Genomic DNA, 19038 nt, shown 5'->3' on the forward strand with positions numbered 1-19038 from the left:
CTGAGACTAAAATACAAAACCTGTAGTTTACTAGTTTTAAGAATACCGAGGATACCTTTGAAGTTGTCATATGTTTTGTTATGCACAAAGTGGGCATCTTCAAGAACACATTATTAGAAAACAAAAAACTATACTACACTGAATGAAGTACCTATTTCAAGCCCTTGTTTATTTGCAGTTTTATTTTAATTAACTCTGTCCTAACTGAAACCAGGCAGGACACAATGTTATCTTAAATTAGCAGTTTTATCACTTTAAACAACACAATTACCACTGTTTATTATAAATTATCTGATAATTCAGAAGTAAAATAAAAATCTCCAAAATGGATACTACTCTATTTAGTTGTAAGAGTAAAAGAAAAAAATAGTTATACACTTACTCCAATCTTTTCTTCTATAAGTTGCCGTGCATAATCTATTTGCTGGGGTGTTCCACGGATAGTAAACATCTTCATGTTTGGATCCGCATTAGGTGGAGGATTTCTTTGAAGTTCTATTCTAGCACCAGACTGCTGGCTTATGCTTTTGATAGTTTCACCCCCTATAAAGCAATATAGAGCATTTATGATATGCATTAAAACAAAAACACTAAGATTCAGTCAAATTAGAGAAAATCAACTATATGGAAGTTTAAGAACTGGTAAGTAACCTATGCCATGTAAGAACATTATTCCAATAACACAAAGAGCCTCTTTGTTGTGGGTAGAGCCTTAACTGCAATAAATGAGTAAAAATATTTAAAACCGCAATGTTGTTACTCAGAAAAAAAAAATATTCCTACAATACTGTTTTCTTCCTGTTCATGTAAAAATATAAGATTAGTCATGAATAGCAACTGCTACCCACAGTTACCAGTAAATACAAAATTAAACCTTCTTATATAGCAGTAGTTAAGATTTTCTGCAGTGCACTAAAACCAGAAAGAAATTCCCCTGAAATAGTTCCTCCTCTTACAGAAACCCAAGACATTACTTGTATCATTAGCAGGCACATTTTCAGAACAGAGGTCACTTGGCATTTTAAAAAATTAAAAATAACAGTAAAAAAAAAAAAATCAACCTGTCAGGTCAAGAACTGAACTATGTCAGCCTACTTGTTGTGTCTGGAAAACACATTACAAAAGATTAACATTTTCATTTAGAAGCATACAATAAATTATTTGAAAATGAAATTCTATGAAAAGCGATCATTATAATAGACACCTGTAACATTTCTTATGTGTGATTCCACTGTAAACACCATCACCTTAATATACAAAAATTAGTTTTAAAAGTTATTTACAGATGCAGTAACTCTAGGCTGATGAAGCAGTTTCAAATACAAGTTAATTAAAATATCTCTTTAAGAATCTACCTAACACTACCAATGTAGCTTACTTTTTATTACTATTAAAAACACGGGTTAGAAAAATTGATTGCTTCTTGATATTGAGGTATGTGTTTTGATGAGGAAAGGAATAATGAAAAGAATAATAGGAGTGCTGTACACATAATTACGTGCAAAGGTTTCTCTTGAAATACCTCTCTAGCATGGTGTTTGTATAAACAGGAAAGATTTATTTATTTATTTATTTTTAACTACATACAGACACACGCATATATGTAAGATACATTGCCTTTGCCAATGATTAATCCAGTTTTGCCAGTGGGAACAATAAAATTGAATTCCTGTAATCCACCAGGAGGCCCCATGTTCCAGTTGCCTTGACCTCTACCCCTTCCTCGACCACCAGGTCCTGGTCCACCAGGGTTGCCAGCCTAAAAAGAAAAAGCACAAATTAACACATTCTATGAAAGCTACCCTAAACCAATCACTAAAGCCAACATGATACTTTTGCTTGGAATAATCACACCATTTGTTAAGAAAAATCTGATGTTATTACTCAGTTTTAATAAAATACGTCTAAAACATAATTCAGGTATTCTGTAAGATCTGAACAATTCTGCATACAAAAGACAAGTAAGGAAATGACATTCAAAAAAACCAGGAAGCTTCACACATACAAAGGTATCATTTCTGCCTGCTTTCTGTAAATGCAGTGGTGGGGTCTATCTTGTAATACGCATTTAAAAACATCTTTTAAACACTGATTTCAACCTAAAAGCAACAGTATATTGGTTATTAATAAAAGACAACAGAAGCAGCTCTAAAAAGACCAGACTGAGTACCATGTCTATGGATCCATATTACCATTGCCATCCTGCCACTCCCAAAACTGTAGTTGTAAAAACTTTCATATTCCAGACTTAACTTTGAAGGAGATTTAGATACCACTACATTACTTTATTGTTATACACTCATTTTAAAAACATTATGTCCTTCCAAAAGCCAAACAGGAAATTTTAAATGTTAACATGTTAAATGTTAAAATGTTAATACAAACAATGTTAAGCATTACCCAACCTGAACACTTCGAAGGAGATCTGTAATAATTTCTGCAGCATGTTGACATCTGTCAGGAGGCCCTGTGATTTGGGCTATTCTATCTGGAGTTGTTCCATCATCTGGAATAAAATTGAACTATTTCAGTATATGCAATCCATTCAACTTGTATTAAATCACAGTAAATTATACATGTATTACCAACCTGGCTTAAACTGGATTCTAACACCGGCATCATTCTGTATTTTTTTTATCATCTCCCCGTTTCTTCCAATTACAATACCTACAGCAAATCGTGGTATTGGAACCTTAAAAGAGAACATATTTTTACAAGATGTTGATGATGCAAACATTCCTACAAAATACACAAAATTTAAGTGGTCACATCTTAGAATATTAAACTCAGGCCAGCTCTGTGCCACTTCAGGCTTTTTGAGGAGTGCGTTTTTTAATACCAACAATTAAGACACGAACTCAGCGAATTCTGAAGGAAAACATCAAAAAGAAACATCCTGTGTACCGCAAGTTCTTATAGTGGCATCAATTGAAATTATGCTTCCCACAAGCAAAGAACAGAAGTTCTAATGGGCCTTAACCACAGATTCTAGCAGATGGAACTTTCAGCTTCATCTCTCATGAACAGTTATTAGCTCATGACTTGCATAATAGGTAGAATTAAATATTCTTCTGTAATGGGCCAAATTCCAATTTCCATGACATCCATCTTTATGTACTTAGTCATAAAACTTAAGACTTAAATTGTTAAGACTTAAATTCTCCAGCTAACTGAAGCTCTTCAGAACTGCTGGTAATATAAAGTGAGTACTGCACACCATTTAAAGGCAAATCTTCATCAACAATCAAGTAATACTTACATGCCACAAACACTTTTGGAATTGGGTTAATAACTTTCAATGGCGTAAACCACATTAACATTTTAACATTAACATCTCAAAATACAGTGAACAAGTTTTTCAACCATGCTTACGTCTATCCCTTCATTTCCTCCTATTCTTGACCCATATTCGTTGCGCACCTCTCTAAAGCCACCTTGATCACGGATTAACTCCAGCACCATTTCCTTGGCTTGCTATAAGGAAGAGTAAAATTTTGTTTAGGTATTGCAACATCAGAATGGATTTTAAAATACTATGAATTCTGAAGGACTCCTTACTTGAACTTTATAAGGGTCTCCAGTTATCCTAAGGGGCTTGTCTGCACCAGTGTTCTGTGGACCATCTTGAATCATGACCATTTTGACACCTGCTCGCTCCTATTCAACAAAAGCGAGATCAATACTTGCTCAAATCTGTATCTGTTATTACCATGTGTGTAAAAACAAGATTCATATATACCTGTAATTGTTTAATCGTCTCTCCACCTTTACCAATAACTAGTCCTGCTTTACTTGCTGGAATCATAATTTCTTGGACTGCATTTCCAGGTCCATCACCATGATGAAAGCCAGGTGCAGGTCTTCCCTTTTCAACTATCTGATCAAGTAATCTTTTTGCTGATCTGGAAAGGAATATAAGTGTTTATAAATACACTTACTCCTACAATTATCACTTGCTCAAACCTGTTCTGCTTGAAGAAATACAGTTTAAAAAAAAAAAAAAAAAGGATCATCATTCACTTGGTTCTTAGTTTCAAAAGTGCATGAAGGGCACCTGCTGCTACATATACACATATTTAACAAATCCTCAGAGCACAACCCAGTGTAGTTTCCTTAAGAATCTTGAAAGAGAAAAAAAAAAAGTAATCTGGTATGAAACACGACACAACTCTTTGGAGAATTGTTTTTATCTTTTTGCCAGGTCTCTTTCCAATGTGTACTCCTCTAGCATCAAAATGCAAAACACATCCAGCAGCTACTTCAACAGTTAAAGGTATTACCTCATCTGACCAACAAGTTTTGCCAAGTTTGTGGGAATTAACCATCTTTAAGATCACAATCTTCTAACCACCAGGGTTTGTGCAATCCCAAACACAAAATACAGGCTAGGCAGGAAATGGATCGAGAACAGCTCTGAGAAAAAGGACTTGAGGGTGTTGGCTGATGGAAAAACATGGGCCAGCAATGTGCGCTTGCAGCCCAGGAAGCCAACCATATCCTGAGCTGCATTAAAATGCTTCAGGGTCTGTAAGTTACCCCAGTCCAAGTTATCAAATTCACAGGTCATCTTCTAAGGTACTTAAAAAAAGAGCTTGGAAGGCTTATTAGTTTAATTACAACATACATGGCTTTGCTAAAAATTAATAAATAAAAAAAATCTACAATTCACAATTTGCAGCTACACTGAGAAACACCAAGAACATCAAAGGCCCTCTGCAAAATTACTATCTGCTGAAAAATTTCTGCAGAAGAAATGCAATCACTTTCATTCTAAGATATCAGGAAAAACTCAGTAAATTTGCATCAGTAACTTAGGAAACTAATAGCAAAATAACCTACACCTAAAAAATAACCTAGTAGACCTAAAATCACCCCAAAGTCAGAACATAAAAGGTAATTCTTTACTGAACACAAATAAAAGTTAGGTCCTCAAACATGTCTATCATCCCTGAATATAATTACATAGAACAAAACACTTAATATTCAGCAGTCACAGCTGCTGCTTGATTCAGCTTGCAAAGGGTATTTGTACTTATAACTATTACAAGAACAGTGGACAAAAGCAAGTGTACGTTTACCTCACATGTAAGTCATAAAAATAAAATCATGATTTCAGTACTAATATTGGTTAAAAACTCTTCCCTCTAACACACAAACAGAATAAACTATAATTAAAAAGGAAACTCCCATTAAGGGAATGAGTTCATGAAGAGCAGCATACATGGCTGCAAGGTAAGAGGTGAATACCATGCCACTTTCACAAAGGAAAAATATTTAGCTGCAGGCCTTACCTGAAAATAAAATGGGAACAGCTAATGAAGCACTACCAAATATACTACCATGTTTAAGATCATTTCCAGCCAAGCCAGGAAATGAAGGTCTCTAAGTAATTATAAATTTCTGTTCCAGTAAACAAAAAACATTTTTGTTGCTATTGCCCTCTTCCTTCAACGCATAAAGGATAAAGTTCATTTTGCTGGTTGGTAGTACATAGGCATTACTTTCATAACTTTGCATATACATTGGTTTATACCAAATACATATTTAACAACTCTGACAGAACAGACTTTGAGTAACATCTTAGGTTTCAGTGATTTTCCTCATTTTCCCTGTCATTTTTCAAATTCTGGTTAGTAATTTCATTTCTGCATATGTTAGCATGTTTCCCCTCCCCTCAAAGTGCATGTTCGTGTATTTCATTCTCAACCTGAAATAAGTATGTTGCTAGATAAATGTAATCTACAAAAAATTTGGACTTTGAAGTGTCAGTTCAATAATTACACCCATACTTTTGTCCTAAAATCACAAGTATGCCGAGGAATCTGACTAAAGCATCAGGATCTTCTTTCTTTATAGACATTTGTCACTAGATTGTCTCTGTAATGGATGCAAAACACACTATTATAAACAGAATAGCTAAACATGGTATTTACATCTGAAGGAGAAGTGTGTTGTGCATTTAAATATGAATACAAGGAATTTGTGTTACTTACTGAACAGATTCTGGTGTTCCAGTTAGCATACAAGATCTTTCAGGCAGGCCCCCACTATCTAAGGTCACAAAATAAAGCCGATTTAGCAATAGTCTTAAGCAGAAAGAGTCGATGAAACTAAACACAATACACAAACTACTGGAACTTCACTAAAGTAGAAAAATCAGTCTACTGCAATGTTTTGTACTTCTTTAGCCTGTGATAACCATGACTAGCACACAAAAAAAGCACAAAACACCTTAAACGAAGGTATAAATGAAAGCACTCAGAAGCAGTGATCAGTCTTCTGAACTTTCTACCACAATAACTAACAGAACAAAAACGAAAAAAGGAATAGTTACCAGGTGCAATCTGTATTTTACATCCAGATTCTTGCTGTATGCGTGAGATCTGCTCTCCACCTCTGCCAATTACTTGGAGAAAAAAAAAAAAAAACAAACAGAAAAACAGAGAAAGGTATTTGTAAAAAAGCATCTGGTAAAATCCCTCACGATACTGCAACACTATGTCCAGACTACTTACTGAATCCAACCATCCCATCTGGAACTTTGTATTCCTCTGTCATCACAGATCTGTAGAAAAGGTTAAATCAAACAAGGGACAGTTATCATCCAGAGACCAGACATTACATTTAGACATACCATCTTATTAAATTGAGGAAGAAAGTTAGCGCACCAACCATTAATCCGGCATTCTTGCCTCCCACTAACTTAAAAAGTCAGACACAAGAACTAGGACTATACAAAAGCGACCACAAAGTTTAACATGAATCAATCTGTTTTCTTTCACCCTCTTTCCTATTAACAAGGTGTGTATACGGCCAGTGTAGCGTCAAAAAAATTTTATCCCTATTTTCAAAGTATGCTGAAAATACACACATTTCAGAATTTTACCAATCCTTTCTGTACAGTAAAGGAATAAAAGGCATAATTAACCTGTATCTGAGAGAACACCAAAATAAACGGGGTATAAAGCACCATAATCTATGTGCAGCAAAATATCAGGTAAAGGATCAAAAGAATAGTTGGAAGTGGTTAAGGAAGAAAAGAGTAGTGGAAGCTAGTAAATTGGTAGGTAATTTCATAGGTAACTGAACAATAAGATGTGTTAAGCCCACATCTTTTCTATTTATTTTTTAAATCCATTACTTTTCCATTTTGTTTACAAGATAGTGTCAATCCGTTTCCCCTCAGATCTGCTTCCAACTTTTGGTTATTCTACCTATGCTCAAATACTAAGCAACAGCAATTCATTTACCTTATACTATTTTTGATACATAGCATTGGCTGCCAAGAGAAAAACACAGCCAGCAGGATTTTACCAGATGCATTTTAAGGGTTTGGCTTGGGACTGTTGAAGCTAAATTTCAACATATCACAGATCTTGATTTGTGCAATTGTTTTATACATTATCACTTTTGTAAAAGAATTTGTTGAAATTTTTTTCTTTTAGTACAATGGAAAACTTTATATAAGATGTAACATAACTTACCGTTGTTGTTGATGCATTGGTGGTAGCTGATTTCCAAAAGCTATAAATAAATATTTTTAAAATTAAATCTGAACAGCCTGATTTGCAGTTAAGTCTCTAATCTAACAGAACTTATTTGTACACTTTTGTTCAAACTACGTTATAAGAGTTATTAAGAAGTCTAAAAACATAGCCAAAAGATTCTCAATTGTTTCTAATATGATCGTCAGCTTTAGCAAGCAGATTTGCACTGCTTTAAAGAACTAAGACAAGCTCCCAGTGATTCCTTCTACCTCACTGATTAAAATATCACCTACCAAACACTGTTTCAAATTCTTGTTTTGAAAAGGTTACACTTGTTTAGTTTTTTTTTTTCGACAACAAAATAAAAATTACTTACAGTCATTCTGAGGAGCAACTTTCTTAGCATCTGGTTGATCTGCAAAATTAAGATTTTTTAATTTTTTTTGCCAAGAAATTCAAGAACTGCTTACACCTTTTAGTGTAAATTGCAACTTTCCAGTGTATTTTAGTCCCCCTTTCCTTTTTTTTTTTTTGTCCAATTTCAGGGAGTTGATCTTCTGAATAAAAGAAAGAATCTCACGAACACTCAGCACTTGGTTAGTACAGCTGAAAAGATGTTAGGTTTTTCCATGTATCTATTCAGTAGGTTAACAAAAGGCAGTTTTCAGAACACATTGTAGATTGCTCATAGATACCCAGTCACTGAAACTTAACTAAGACAAGGAACAAAGTTCAGCTCTGTTGGTTGCTCAAGCTAATGATGCTTCTATAGTTTAAAAAAAAAGAAAAAAAAGAAAAAATCAAATTCATAAAAAAATTAACAACAATTTAAAGAAAAAAATCTGACAATGACCACAAATCTAGATCAACATTTGGAAATACAACAGCATCACACAGCAATGCAATCTCAATCTGAATGTTGGTATGAAATTCCTACCCAAATATCAAGCATTTCATAGCATAAAACTTCAAAAAAAAAGCAGATTCAAAGCAACTACATCACTACCATTCAAATCCTTTTTGTACAGTAAAGGAATAAAAGGCATAATTAACCTGTATCTGAGAAGATAGACTTCAGATGCTTCCTTCCCACCCCAAAATAAAGGTTATATGAACCACCACAATTTATGTGCAGCAAAAATTCAGACACGTATTCCAAGAAATATTTGTGTCAATCCAGAAAGATCCACTAGTTTATGTCATGTTTACATACTAAACACAGGTAATAAATAAAAATTCCTGCCTTTAAAAGGAGAGGGCATTCCCTCCCAGTGTGTTGTACTGCTCGGACTTGTCCAAGAGCCATCTACACATAAAATAAAAAGAATACATTACATATATCATCTGAAGCATCATTAGCTCATTTTTGTATATTAAAAACCTCACCATTAATAGAAAAAAAACTTTATTACAGGACACAAGAACTCCTGATATAAAGCCTTAGTTACATTCTGTAGACTGAGTTTCAATCCACTCTCAAAGGAAAAAAAAGGCATTGCTCTTTTATAAGACCTATGTGAACATTTCAACAAGCTCAGAGATTTCTTTCCACAATTTAGCCAGGATTCTGTGTATATACTAAACATACCAAACCCTGTTAAATTAAAACTGGCTGCTTAGTAAGAGACAGAAGAGGAAACACACATATTTCAGAAGACAACTTTACTGCAGTGTAAGGCAAATCCAAAAAGCTGCAACAAGCTAGGGGATTTAAGTACAATCTTAACAGGATTCACATATGCTATATACTTTAATATCCAACTAAGTGAAAATGCCTACAAGGTAGAATATGTACTTTCCTGTCTTTTTTTAAAGTCCTATGCTTTTACAATGAAATGCATAAATACGTTTATTTGAACCTGTGCAATAATAAAGTATATGAAACAATCTAAGAAATGACCACTTCCCATTCTAATTATAATTTAAAAACTGCAATCTGTCTCATATAACAAACAAAAGACTTCAGTGACATACCTGTTTAAGTGTTTCTCAGCCATGAATTTATATGCCCCCCTCCCTGGCATACGTTATCCTCTTTATAGTTTTTAAAGCCACACTTAAGATTTTTTGAAACAGGCTTACATTCACTTCAAGTTAGAGCACAATGGTTTCAAAGAAGTTTCCCCATTAAACAGAAAATGAAAAAGCATGTCATGGTCTATAAAGAGAACAAAATGTTTTTTTACCATGTTACAGAAAAAAAAAAAAAAAAAAAAAAAAAAAGAGCCACCTGCAATTTTCCTGGCATCGTGGCTATACTGAACAACAATAAATGCAGCAGTAGCGAGTGCATACCTCCATCCTCAAGAGGTCTTTTTTGTCCTCCATAACCGTAGTCATTTGAATTCATTGATGTACCAGCATCTCCTCCAATTTTTGCTGCAATCTAAACAAAAACTAGATGTGAATTAAAAACAAAAAACACATCTTCTGAACAGCATTAAGTGCTGTAATGAAGCATATTAAGGTGATCCAAAATAAATAGAAAACTATTAGAATCTATGCAAATGGACATTAATTTTTAAATACTTTTAACAGACTTGCGCTCATTTTTTAACTCCAAAGGTTCCTGTATTTTCCTTTCCATCAGCTGAAATAAACTCTACCCTTCAAATAGCAAAAACTTTTTTTTTCCCCTCTAGAAGGGACTTTACGTTTTTTTTTTTTTTTTTTACCCCTTTCTCAAAAAACACTGTAGTATAGTACCACGAAGAAATTGACTACTAAAACTGTTTTAAACATCAGTAACTCCAGCTACACGAGATGTTTAAACGCTGCCACAACCGCGATCGGTCATTACCAGCCGAGGCGAAAAATTCGCCTGCGAAATCATCGCCCGTGGTGAAAAATCCCTAAATGAAACTTCGGCATGAAAAACTTCCGAAGGCCGGGCCGCCCTCGCTGCGCAGGCCGCAGCCCTTCCAACCGGTCTGAGCAGGTTAGCGGGCACCGAGGAGGGCGCCCGGGGGCACACAATACGGGGCGCACAACGCGGGCCACGCTGCTGCGCCGCCTCCATTCCCTGCCTCGCTCCGCGGCCCTGCAGCGCCGGCCGGCGATAAGGCGCCGCTCCGGCAGTCTCCGGCCGAGATTTGCCTCTCCGAGGCTGGAAACCCGCCCGCCGCCCCGCCAAGGCTGCGCGAGGAGGGAGCTGCGGGGACGGGACGGGGCTGCCCCCCTCACACACACCCCGACGGCCGGGCCCCTCCTCACGTCCCCTCAGCGCCGCGGCCCGGCGAGGGGCCGCCGGAGGCCCGAGGCGCCTTCCCCGCCCGCACACACCTGCCTAGCCCTCTGCAGCGCGTCTTTAAAGGCATCGTTCACTCCTCCACCTCCGCCGCCGCCTCCCCCGGGCGCGCCCGCAGCAGGAGGGGGCACGGTGGAGTAGTCCGCCATGCTCGCTCGGCCGCCGCCTCCTGCCCCACTCGCTGCCTGCCAAGAAAGAAAGAAAATGGCGGCGGGCGGGAGCCTTTCACATTCCTGCGCGGCATCGTGCTCGGGGGGGGGGGAGCGCGCGGGGAAACCTCGCGAGATCTCCGACAGGAGGGGCGAGATTTCATCGCGGCGCCGGAGGCAACCCCACGGCGTTGAGGAGGGAGGGGGGGGATGGAAGGAGGGGGAGGGAGAGCTCGCGATGCTTCCAGAACGTCACGAGCGTGAGCAGGCAGCGAGGGATTGGGCTGGGAGCGTCACGTGGTGAGAGAGGCGGCTTGGGGGGGGGAGAGGGGATGGGGAGAGGTACTTGTCGCGAGATTTGGGGGCGAGCGAGAGCAGTGCCTGAGGAGCGGGCCGGGCAGGGCAGGGCAGGGAGCGGCTGAGGCGGCGGCGGGCGGTGAGTGCTCGGGGAGGGGCGGGAGACGTTTAACGCCCGGGGAGACGTTTAACGCCCGGGTGCCTGCTTCTCTCCCTTATCCGGCCGTTAAGAGGAGCTGTGCTGCCCGCAGCCCCCAGCCGGGCGCTGCCCGTTTGCCCTCCGCGTGACGCACGAAAGCTGTGAAAAAATAATAAGTTTTTCTCTTCACGTCTGGCCGTGGGGCCCTTCCCCGCGCCTCGGTTGTTTGTGTCTTGGTTTGAAGCCCTCGCCGCTATCGCATGGCTCTGACAGCTGTTTGTTTGTTTTTTTTTTCGTGGCTGAGCAAGCGTAAGCTTTAATCATAAACTGGAGCTGGTAGTGCTCTGTTCTGGGCCCTGCCTGGGAGCGAGGGGGAGTAACTGTCCCGGAGCGAAGGCTCCGGGGGGAATAACCGTCCCGGGCGCTGCGAAGGTATGGTCTCAGCCTGGGCAGAGAGCCAGGGCGGCCAAGCTGTATGGCTGCTTGCTGCCCTGTGCTGTGCCGAGGGAAAGGCTTGCACTCTTTTAAAGCTATATGCGTAAACTTCATCAGGGGTTACGTTAACTTAATATGTTTTTTTAAAAAAATATATGTATTTTTAAATTGAAGTGTGAAGAATCTCTTGATTTGGACTTCACGTCGTTTATCTCTATATGCAAGGAGGGAACAACTTTGTTTGAAGTTGTTTAAGAGTGTGCTGTGTTGACTTTTCTTGTGACTAGCCTTGTAGTCCCATGCTGTCTTAAGAAGTTCCTAGTTTCTTGCTGACCCCTTCAGTTCTGGCTGTTTATAACCAGGATTGTTCTAGCAGGTGACTCAGTAATAGAAAAGGCAGCAGAAACACCTTAAGATGTGGTGCTGCTGCTGAGGTCAGATTATCCTGCATCTCCAGTCTAGGTAACTATGCCGAAGGAGACTGAAAACATGCTAGATTTTTTCTTTCTATACAGTTTATGAAGTGGTATAGCTCAATAGAGTTTTAAGACTAATATATTTATTTTCCACAAAACTAAAATCTGTATGTGCACGTAGGCAAATTATATAACTAGAACGAAGTGAAACTTGCTGCTCAGATACCTTTGCTAAAAAAGGCCTGTTCAGAAGAATTGGCGTATGCTTTATGTTAATTTAGTTGTGCTAATGTGGGGGAAGAAGACAAGGAGTAAAAATAGCTTTGGGAAAGTAGAAACTTTATTTTCGTGCATGACTCTTTGTTCTTTCAAAACAATACTTCGAGCATTAACTTTTTTTTTTCGTTTCCTTTGTTATTGTGAAGTTGGCTATGTATACCAGCCAGGCTATGCAGATAAATAAGTTGAGTGATGGTAGTTGACCAATGAGTTGAATATAATACTGGCTGCTGGCTATGTCTTTTATGGTTTGTCACTTCTTTGAAGATGTGGAGCTTCTGCGTCCTTTGTTTTTGTTGTTATGAAATGCGGTAATGACTGTTAAGTTCTGTGAGATGAGCCAGCAGCTGTGTAATGCTAATGACATTTCAAAGTGGATGTGTATTAGCCTAATGAAAGGACTTGTGCTACTAAAAGTGTTCTAGTTAGATTCACTAGCAGCTAAAGGTAAGTGTTAACTTGAGAATTTTTACCAGCTTTTTGCTAGTGTTTAAAGTGCCTCTTTACTTGAAAGTGGCAAGACGGGTTTAGTGTATGTATGATTCCTTAACCTTCCAGATTCTTGAAGGCAGTATATTTGTTGTCTTAGACCTTCCAGGTAGTTAGAAGATGAAGCTTAGCAAATTACAGAGGAACAACATCTTACATGTTATCCTGTACAAATATTAGGTCCTTATTTACAGCATTCTTAAGTTGATCTAATGGCCTTTGTCAACAGGTAGAGTTGCTTTTTTATCTCCCATGATGGCACTTAACACTTATCAGCTAGAAACCCATGCCTCTTAAAAACTGTCTACGTTTCATGTTATTAAATGTTACTTCCCTCGAGAAAAATTACCACTATGCGATTAATTCCTTCTCTCTTTTTTCTCAGTGGGGTTGGGATCTAATCCCTGAACACTGCTGACTGCAATATTCTTTCAAGTGCTTTTCTGACTTGGTATAGCAATACACACCAGGCTGTGATGCTTTCTCACTTGCAGAATTACTCATCGCATGTTTTTTCAAAATCTGCCTTCGAAGAAATTAAATTAAGTGGATTGGTAAACAAGTATTTGCACTGTGCTTCTAGAGCCAGAGGACTTTGATTTTGCTGTGTAAAATAAGCTTTGGTTCTACAGTAACATCTTGCTAAGAAAATATGTACAGTTGAGAAATCTACCACTTTTGAAATTTTAATAATTAGATAGTGGACAACTTAAGAGGTAATGGAAGCATAGCTTTAAAATGTCTTTCAGTATTTCTTAAAGATTGGAGAGGGGTGTCTTCCCTTAAGCTTCTTAATGACATCTCTCATGGTATTCAGGCCACGCTTTTTTTCAGTAATCATCAGAGTAGACCATTCTGATAAATGTAGTTACTAAACTACATTTAAACAGATGATTTGGGGGAAAAAAAAAGAAACAAAACTGTGACAAGTCAGAAAACTTTATATGTACAGGGTGGATAATCACAAACTTAATAATGGAGAGTTCTGAAAAAGGAAAGCATTTCTATTTTATTAATTAATTCTGTGTGTTAAGGAGTCCTTACTTCTACAAAAAGATACTTGGGGCAGTTCTAAATAAAACAGTTCAGTTGTTGTAGAAGTATAAATGTGTAAGTGTGGAACTAACCCAAATTCTCTGTGTAAGCTGAGGTACTTCAGTGTATGCTTCTTTGAGGACTGTTCCTTATTTTTAAACAATATATTTTAATTTTGGTGGTCCATGGTGACCAGATAGGTCACCTCTCAATGGGTCATAAGATAAAGAATTAAATTTTCTTACAGAGTTCTTTCTGTACATTTCTGGATGTGGTGGTTTGACTTGGCCTCAGTATGCTGAACAGCACTAAAAGTGATGACAGTCTCTAAACCATTGTGGTAGTTTTACCCACTCTGCTTTCTGCAAATCATTATTGGGCTGGGGAAATTTGAAGTTGGCTTCTGCTGATTTCATCACTTTAGGAGATTCAGATCTTAACTGTCAGCTGGTGTTCCTGCACTGGCAAAGGGTGTCCAGGATCGGCAGTACTACCAGTAGAAAACTCCTCTTATGTAACTCCTGAGAGGAGATTGAGCACATGCTCAATATCCAAACAAGAGCTGATCTGTTGTCATAAGCTTCTGTGTTTACCATATGTACATTGAAGTAGTAATTCCAAATTTCAGTCACAAAGTGGGCCTGAAAGAGAATGTATTTGTGAAAAGGTAATACTAAAGTGTAACTTAAATTGCCTACAGAATCTTTGCAATGCTTTATAATTAGATCATCTTTTGAGAGAGATGAAGTTCATTGGGAATGGTTTTTAAGCTTGAAGTAGGAAGGTTGCCACACAGAATTCACCTACCCAGGATTCCAGAGGTGGTGGGCCAGCTTCATGTTCCTATTCAGGAAATACATCTATTGTGCTATATTCCAGACAGAGGCATGGGTTGCTGCTGAGGATTTGGAGGGGATAGGAAAAATCATTTGTGGAAGGGGAAGAGCAAATTTGCTCCCTAAGCCCATTTCTGGTCCCCTGTGTACCAACTTATGTATAGTAAGCTTAAAAAAAACAAAACACAACAACAGTTGTTCAGGGTTTTTTTTCCTTACATTTAGTTGTGGTGCTTTTCTTAGCAAAAATGTCATGCTGTATTAAGCATTTGAAACAAAGCTGTGTAGGTATTGTAGATTCCTTAGTGTGTTTTGCACATTTTACGCTGTGGTTCTTATTCCATATGTCTTTGGTTAAAGGTATAAGCAGGATGAACCTGATGAAAGGGAATTTAATAGTAAAGCTTAAAAGGGGAGAAGGGGTCTTTGCACCAATGTTTCTGTTGAGGTCTACTCACCAGTTTTATTCTGTGGTTGAAGACAGTTGAGCAATAAAAGATTAATCTAACCTCTGAAACTTTTATTAGCTGACAGAAGGCAACCAAATGTGTTATGCCACCATCACAATTACAGAAAGATTAATGAGAGAACATGCAGTTCTGCCTTGAATACAATTGCAACATGCAATGAGACAGCGGATCACCGTCTAGTGATCTCTGCACAACGTAGTGCAGGGCCAGCTGAAGAATACCAGTTGGCATGGTAGTGTGCTCATCAGTCTCCAGTGTCCTACCCGCTCGCGGGAGCTGGATGTTTTTCTGTGGAAGTCACGGGAAGGAAAGCTTTGAGAGCCCAGAGCGTTTGTTTGCTGTTAACATCTGTAAAACTCCTCCCAGATGGCAGAAGTGTGAAAGGTCTTGCTTGTAATAGATTGGTTGGTAGAGCGAGGCATGGTATTTGAGTATGAGTAGGGATTAAGAAGGGCAGAAATGGGGACTGAATGTGGGCTTCTTTTTTAAAAGGAAGACCAAGTTAATGTAGCAGCAGCTGTAGAGGATAGAAGTGTATCCTATTCTTCAGCAGAACACTGAAGAAGGTGCATCCAAATCCTGTTACTAAAGCTGTAAGTGTCTGTTGAATTAAGGTAATAATATTCAACTTCCTCATCTCAAAGTGGGGAAAATGACTTGGATGAAGGGATAAAGTGCCTTCTCAGCAAGTTTGCTAATAATACAAAACTGGGAGGAGTGGCAGATAGCCCAGAGTGCTGGGCTGCCATTCAGAAGGATCTCGAGAGGCTGGAGAGATGGGCAGAGATGAACCTCTTGAAATACAACGGACACATGTGCAGGGTCCTGCACCTGGGGAGGAATAACCACGTGCACCAGGACAAGCTGGGGGCTGACCTGCTGAAAAGCAGCTCTGTGGTGAAGGACCTGTGGGTCTTGGTGGGCACTAAGTTGACCATGGCCAGTACCAGGCCCTTGTGGTCAAGAAAGAAGGTGTCCTGGGCTGCATTAGGAAGAGTGCTGGCAGCAGGTCAAGGGAGGTGATGCTTCCCCTCTGCTCAGCCTCACCTTGAGCGCAGTGTCCAGTGCTGGGCTCCCTGGTACGACAGGGACATGGAAGTCCTGGAGCAAGTCCAGCGGAGGACTACTGGAATGATTATGGGACTGGAACATCTTTCGTGTGAAAAAAGGCAGATGGAGCTGGGCCTGTTTAGCCTGGAGGTGCAAAGGCTCGGCGGATCTGAGCCATGTACATAGGTTTCTGAAGGGAGGGTAAAGAGGATGGGGCCAGACTCTTCTCGGTGGTGCCCAGCGATAGGCTGAGAGGCAATGGGCACAAACCAAAGCACAGGAAGCTCAGTCTGAACAGGAGGAAAAGCTTCTTTACTGCAAGGGTGACTGAGCTCTGGAACAGGCTGCCCACAGGAGTCTCCCCTGGAGAGTCTCAAAAGCTGTCTGGATACAATCTTGGGTAATGTGCTCCAGGGGATCCTGCTTGAGCACAGGGGTTGGACTAGATGATCTCCAGAGGTCCCTTCCAACCTCAACTATTTTGTAATTCTTTAAAAATCTTAATTACTTCGGAGTGATTGGTGTGTTTGCCTATTTTATAGGCCTGATCCTTAGTAGTATGCTTTCTGATACTGTTTAATTACAGCTAACAGCTTTGTTAATTTGTGAGCCAGACCAACTTATGCTTAACCAAATTGTGCTTAATCAGTCAATTTAAAAAAAAAAAAAAGTCTTTCCTGAGAGGGAGGAAGGGAAAATGGAATAAATGCTTTGGAAGCTCTTAAATGACTAATCTCTTCAGTCCCTAAAATGACAACTAAAACAGGTTTGTCTAAACTGAAAATCCTCTTTATTGCAAGAATTATATGTGTGTTTTAGGGGGGAAATATTTTCAGGGAAGCTTATGGATGAGTATAGTTATCGTTTCTTTAATAAATCGATATCCTAAGGCTTCTTAGGGGAAGCTAGTCTAACTGCCACTTGAGTGTGGTGTTTGAAAGTATCTTGTTGTAATCATTGAAAGCCCAGACCTCCATAACAATGTTGCATAGGATTGGAAAGGGATAAATATTGCTGTTAATCTCAGATCTCACTCAAAAATAAAATCAGTTATGTATCATCACGGCAAGAAAGCAGGAGGTTCTGTAAGTTTAGATTTTGTGTGTGTATGTACACATATGTACATCTTTTGACTGAATTTTATGGAGAATCTAAACAGATCTCTCTTTTTTTGTACTGGTTGTTGTCTGTTAGGATTATGTCCTATGAGTAAGCTGATTCTGAGTAATATTTTCATTAAACAGTCACAGAAATGATAGTTTAATTTGCAAATGTCACTGTTCTTTCTTCTGTCTTTTTTCTAAGAGGAGCAGGGAAAAGGTGAAAAAGAAAACGTCTTTCCATAGTAGTGAGTCCTAGAAAGACGGTTCAAACTTTCATTATTTGGGGGAGAATTTTCATGAGACTACAGAACTTCTATGGTCTGTTAGTAGACAGAAAATGAGGTTTGCTATTTCTTCAGAACATGCTCCATCTAGACTTTTTTTTTTTTTGTTTAATTGTTCATCTTCCTATGTTGTACCTTCTTTTCCTCTTAGCCCAGCATGCATTAGTTCATCTGGAGTAATAAAGCCATTTAAGAGATTACTGAAAGTAGGTCTGTCAGACTTCCCCCTTCCATCTTTTCCCAAAACTCTTCTAGATTTTAGGTAGTTGTGTTTTCCTACCTCCCCCAAGAAACCTGGTTTGAGCTATGGTATGTCAGAAACAGTTGAAAGAGTCATAAACAACTGTTCTGGCTTCTCTTGAAGTAAATTCTAATAAATGTAACTAGGGCTACCTGTATTTGTCTACTGTAGGTGAACAGAAGGACATTCTTACTGTTTCAATTTGAATCAAATGTCTAGAGATGTTGATACTTTCAAGTGAAACAAAGTTGTTCTGACATCTCCTTACCAAATTCTTGTCTGTATACTTTCAACTTTGCATGTAGAACGAGCTGCATGAATCAGAGCAGCTGGGTGGGATTGTGATGAGCACACTGGAAAAAGTGCCTAGTGTGACCATCTCCTTTTGCTTATGTAAGAACAGCTGGGTCACATGTCCACAGCAAAAATGTGTGCCGTTCAGTGATGTGTTAATATTCAGTGATGTGTTAATAACCGTCATTGTGTTTGACAATAACAGCAACTGAAAACGATACAGTGTAGCTGAGTTGCTTTTTCAAGTAGAATTATTTGTATTGCAGTTTCTCTATTAGTCATTCTCCAGGTGCCCTGAACTCTCTCTTGCCTTCTTGTTGAGACAACAGGTCGTTAATTATATTGTTTGGTGGAAGAAACCCCTTAGGAATCCTTTTGTGTGAATGAAGGAATTGTTACCATAGTTAATGTAAACACCAAAACATTGTTATAGGTGGCACATGCCCTCTCTTTTCTGCAGGTGAAAGACTAAAAGAGGAGCTGTTGTATGCTACTTCCACTGAAATAGAGAGTCTTTGTAACAGCCTACTCATTCTAATGTCTCCTGGGTGATAAGGTAGTTGGGATAACTATATGTAGGTTATCAAAATGCATTTTAAGTGCTTTCTATTCAAGTCTTTTCTCCCTTCTAATTTCTTCAAGGCAAATTAGCAAGGGTTATTGTGGGAATTAGCACTATTTTTCCATTGTCCTTTTCCTGTTAATCTGTACATACCACTACCATTAGGTCAGTTCTCCTACACTGGGACTCATTCGGTGGAAGAACTGGTAGGGAGCCAGTCATGGT

At 38.8% G+C, this 19038-nt stretch overlaps 2 protein-coding genes across 6 annotated transcripts in view; one reads left to right on the forward strand and one right to left on the reverse strand.

Annotated features, from left to right (window-relative positions):
• The window catches only part of FUBP1 (far upstream element binding protein 1), a 36488-nt gene extending 25520 nt beyond the window's left edge, over positions 1–10968 (reverse strand). The window contains exons 1-15 of one of the 5 annotated variants that reach the window (XM_032192154.1): positions 10770–10968; positions 9783–9873; positions 8731–8793; positions 7864–7902; positions 7485–7524; positions 6516–6565; positions 6335–6406; positions 5994–6051; positions 3740–3902; positions 3559–3657; positions 3421–3474; positions 2590–2692; positions 2406–2506; positions 1618–1759; positions 383–543 (exon numbers count right to left, since the gene is read on the reverse strand). In XM_032192154.1, coding sequence (XP_032048045.1) covers positions 383–543; positions 1618–1759; positions 2406–2506; positions 2590–2692; positions 3421–3474; positions 3559–3657; positions 3740–3902; positions 5994–6051; positions 6335–6406; positions 6516–6565; positions 7485–7524; positions 7864–7902; positions 8731–8793; positions 9783–9873; positions 10770–10883 — 1350 coding nt within the window. In that variant the 5' untranslated portion in view covers positions 10884–10968. Of the gene's footprint in view, positions 1–382; positions 544–1617; positions 1760–2405; positions 2507–2589; positions 2693–3372; positions 3475–3558; positions 3658–3739; positions 3903–5993; positions 6052–6334; positions 6407–6515; positions 6566–7484; positions 7525–7863; positions 7903–8730; positions 8794–9782; positions 9874–10769 lie in introns of all 5 variants that reach the window. The other 4 variants (XM_032192152.1, XM_032192153.1, XM_032192157.1 and 1 more) reach the window with 4 other exon arrangements.
• A 309-nt stretch (positions 10969–11277) lies between these two features.
• The window catches only part of DNAJB4 (DnaJ heat shock protein family (Hsp40) member B4), a 31713-nt gene continuing 23952 nt past the window's right edge, over positions 11278–19038 (forward strand). The window contains exon 1 of the mRNA XM_032192695.1: positions 11278–11319. The gene's annotated coding sequence lies outside the window, so the exon portion shown is untranslated. The remainder of the gene's footprint in view (positions 11320–19038) is intronic.

Source organism: Aythya fuligula, chromosome 8 (assembly GCF_009819795.1).
Source record: "Aythya fuligula isolate bAytFul2 chromosome 8, bAytFul2.pri, whole genome shotgun sequence".
Classification (NCBI taxonomy): Eukaryota; Metazoa; Chordata; class Aves; order Anseriformes; family Anatidae; genus Aythya; species Aythya fuligula.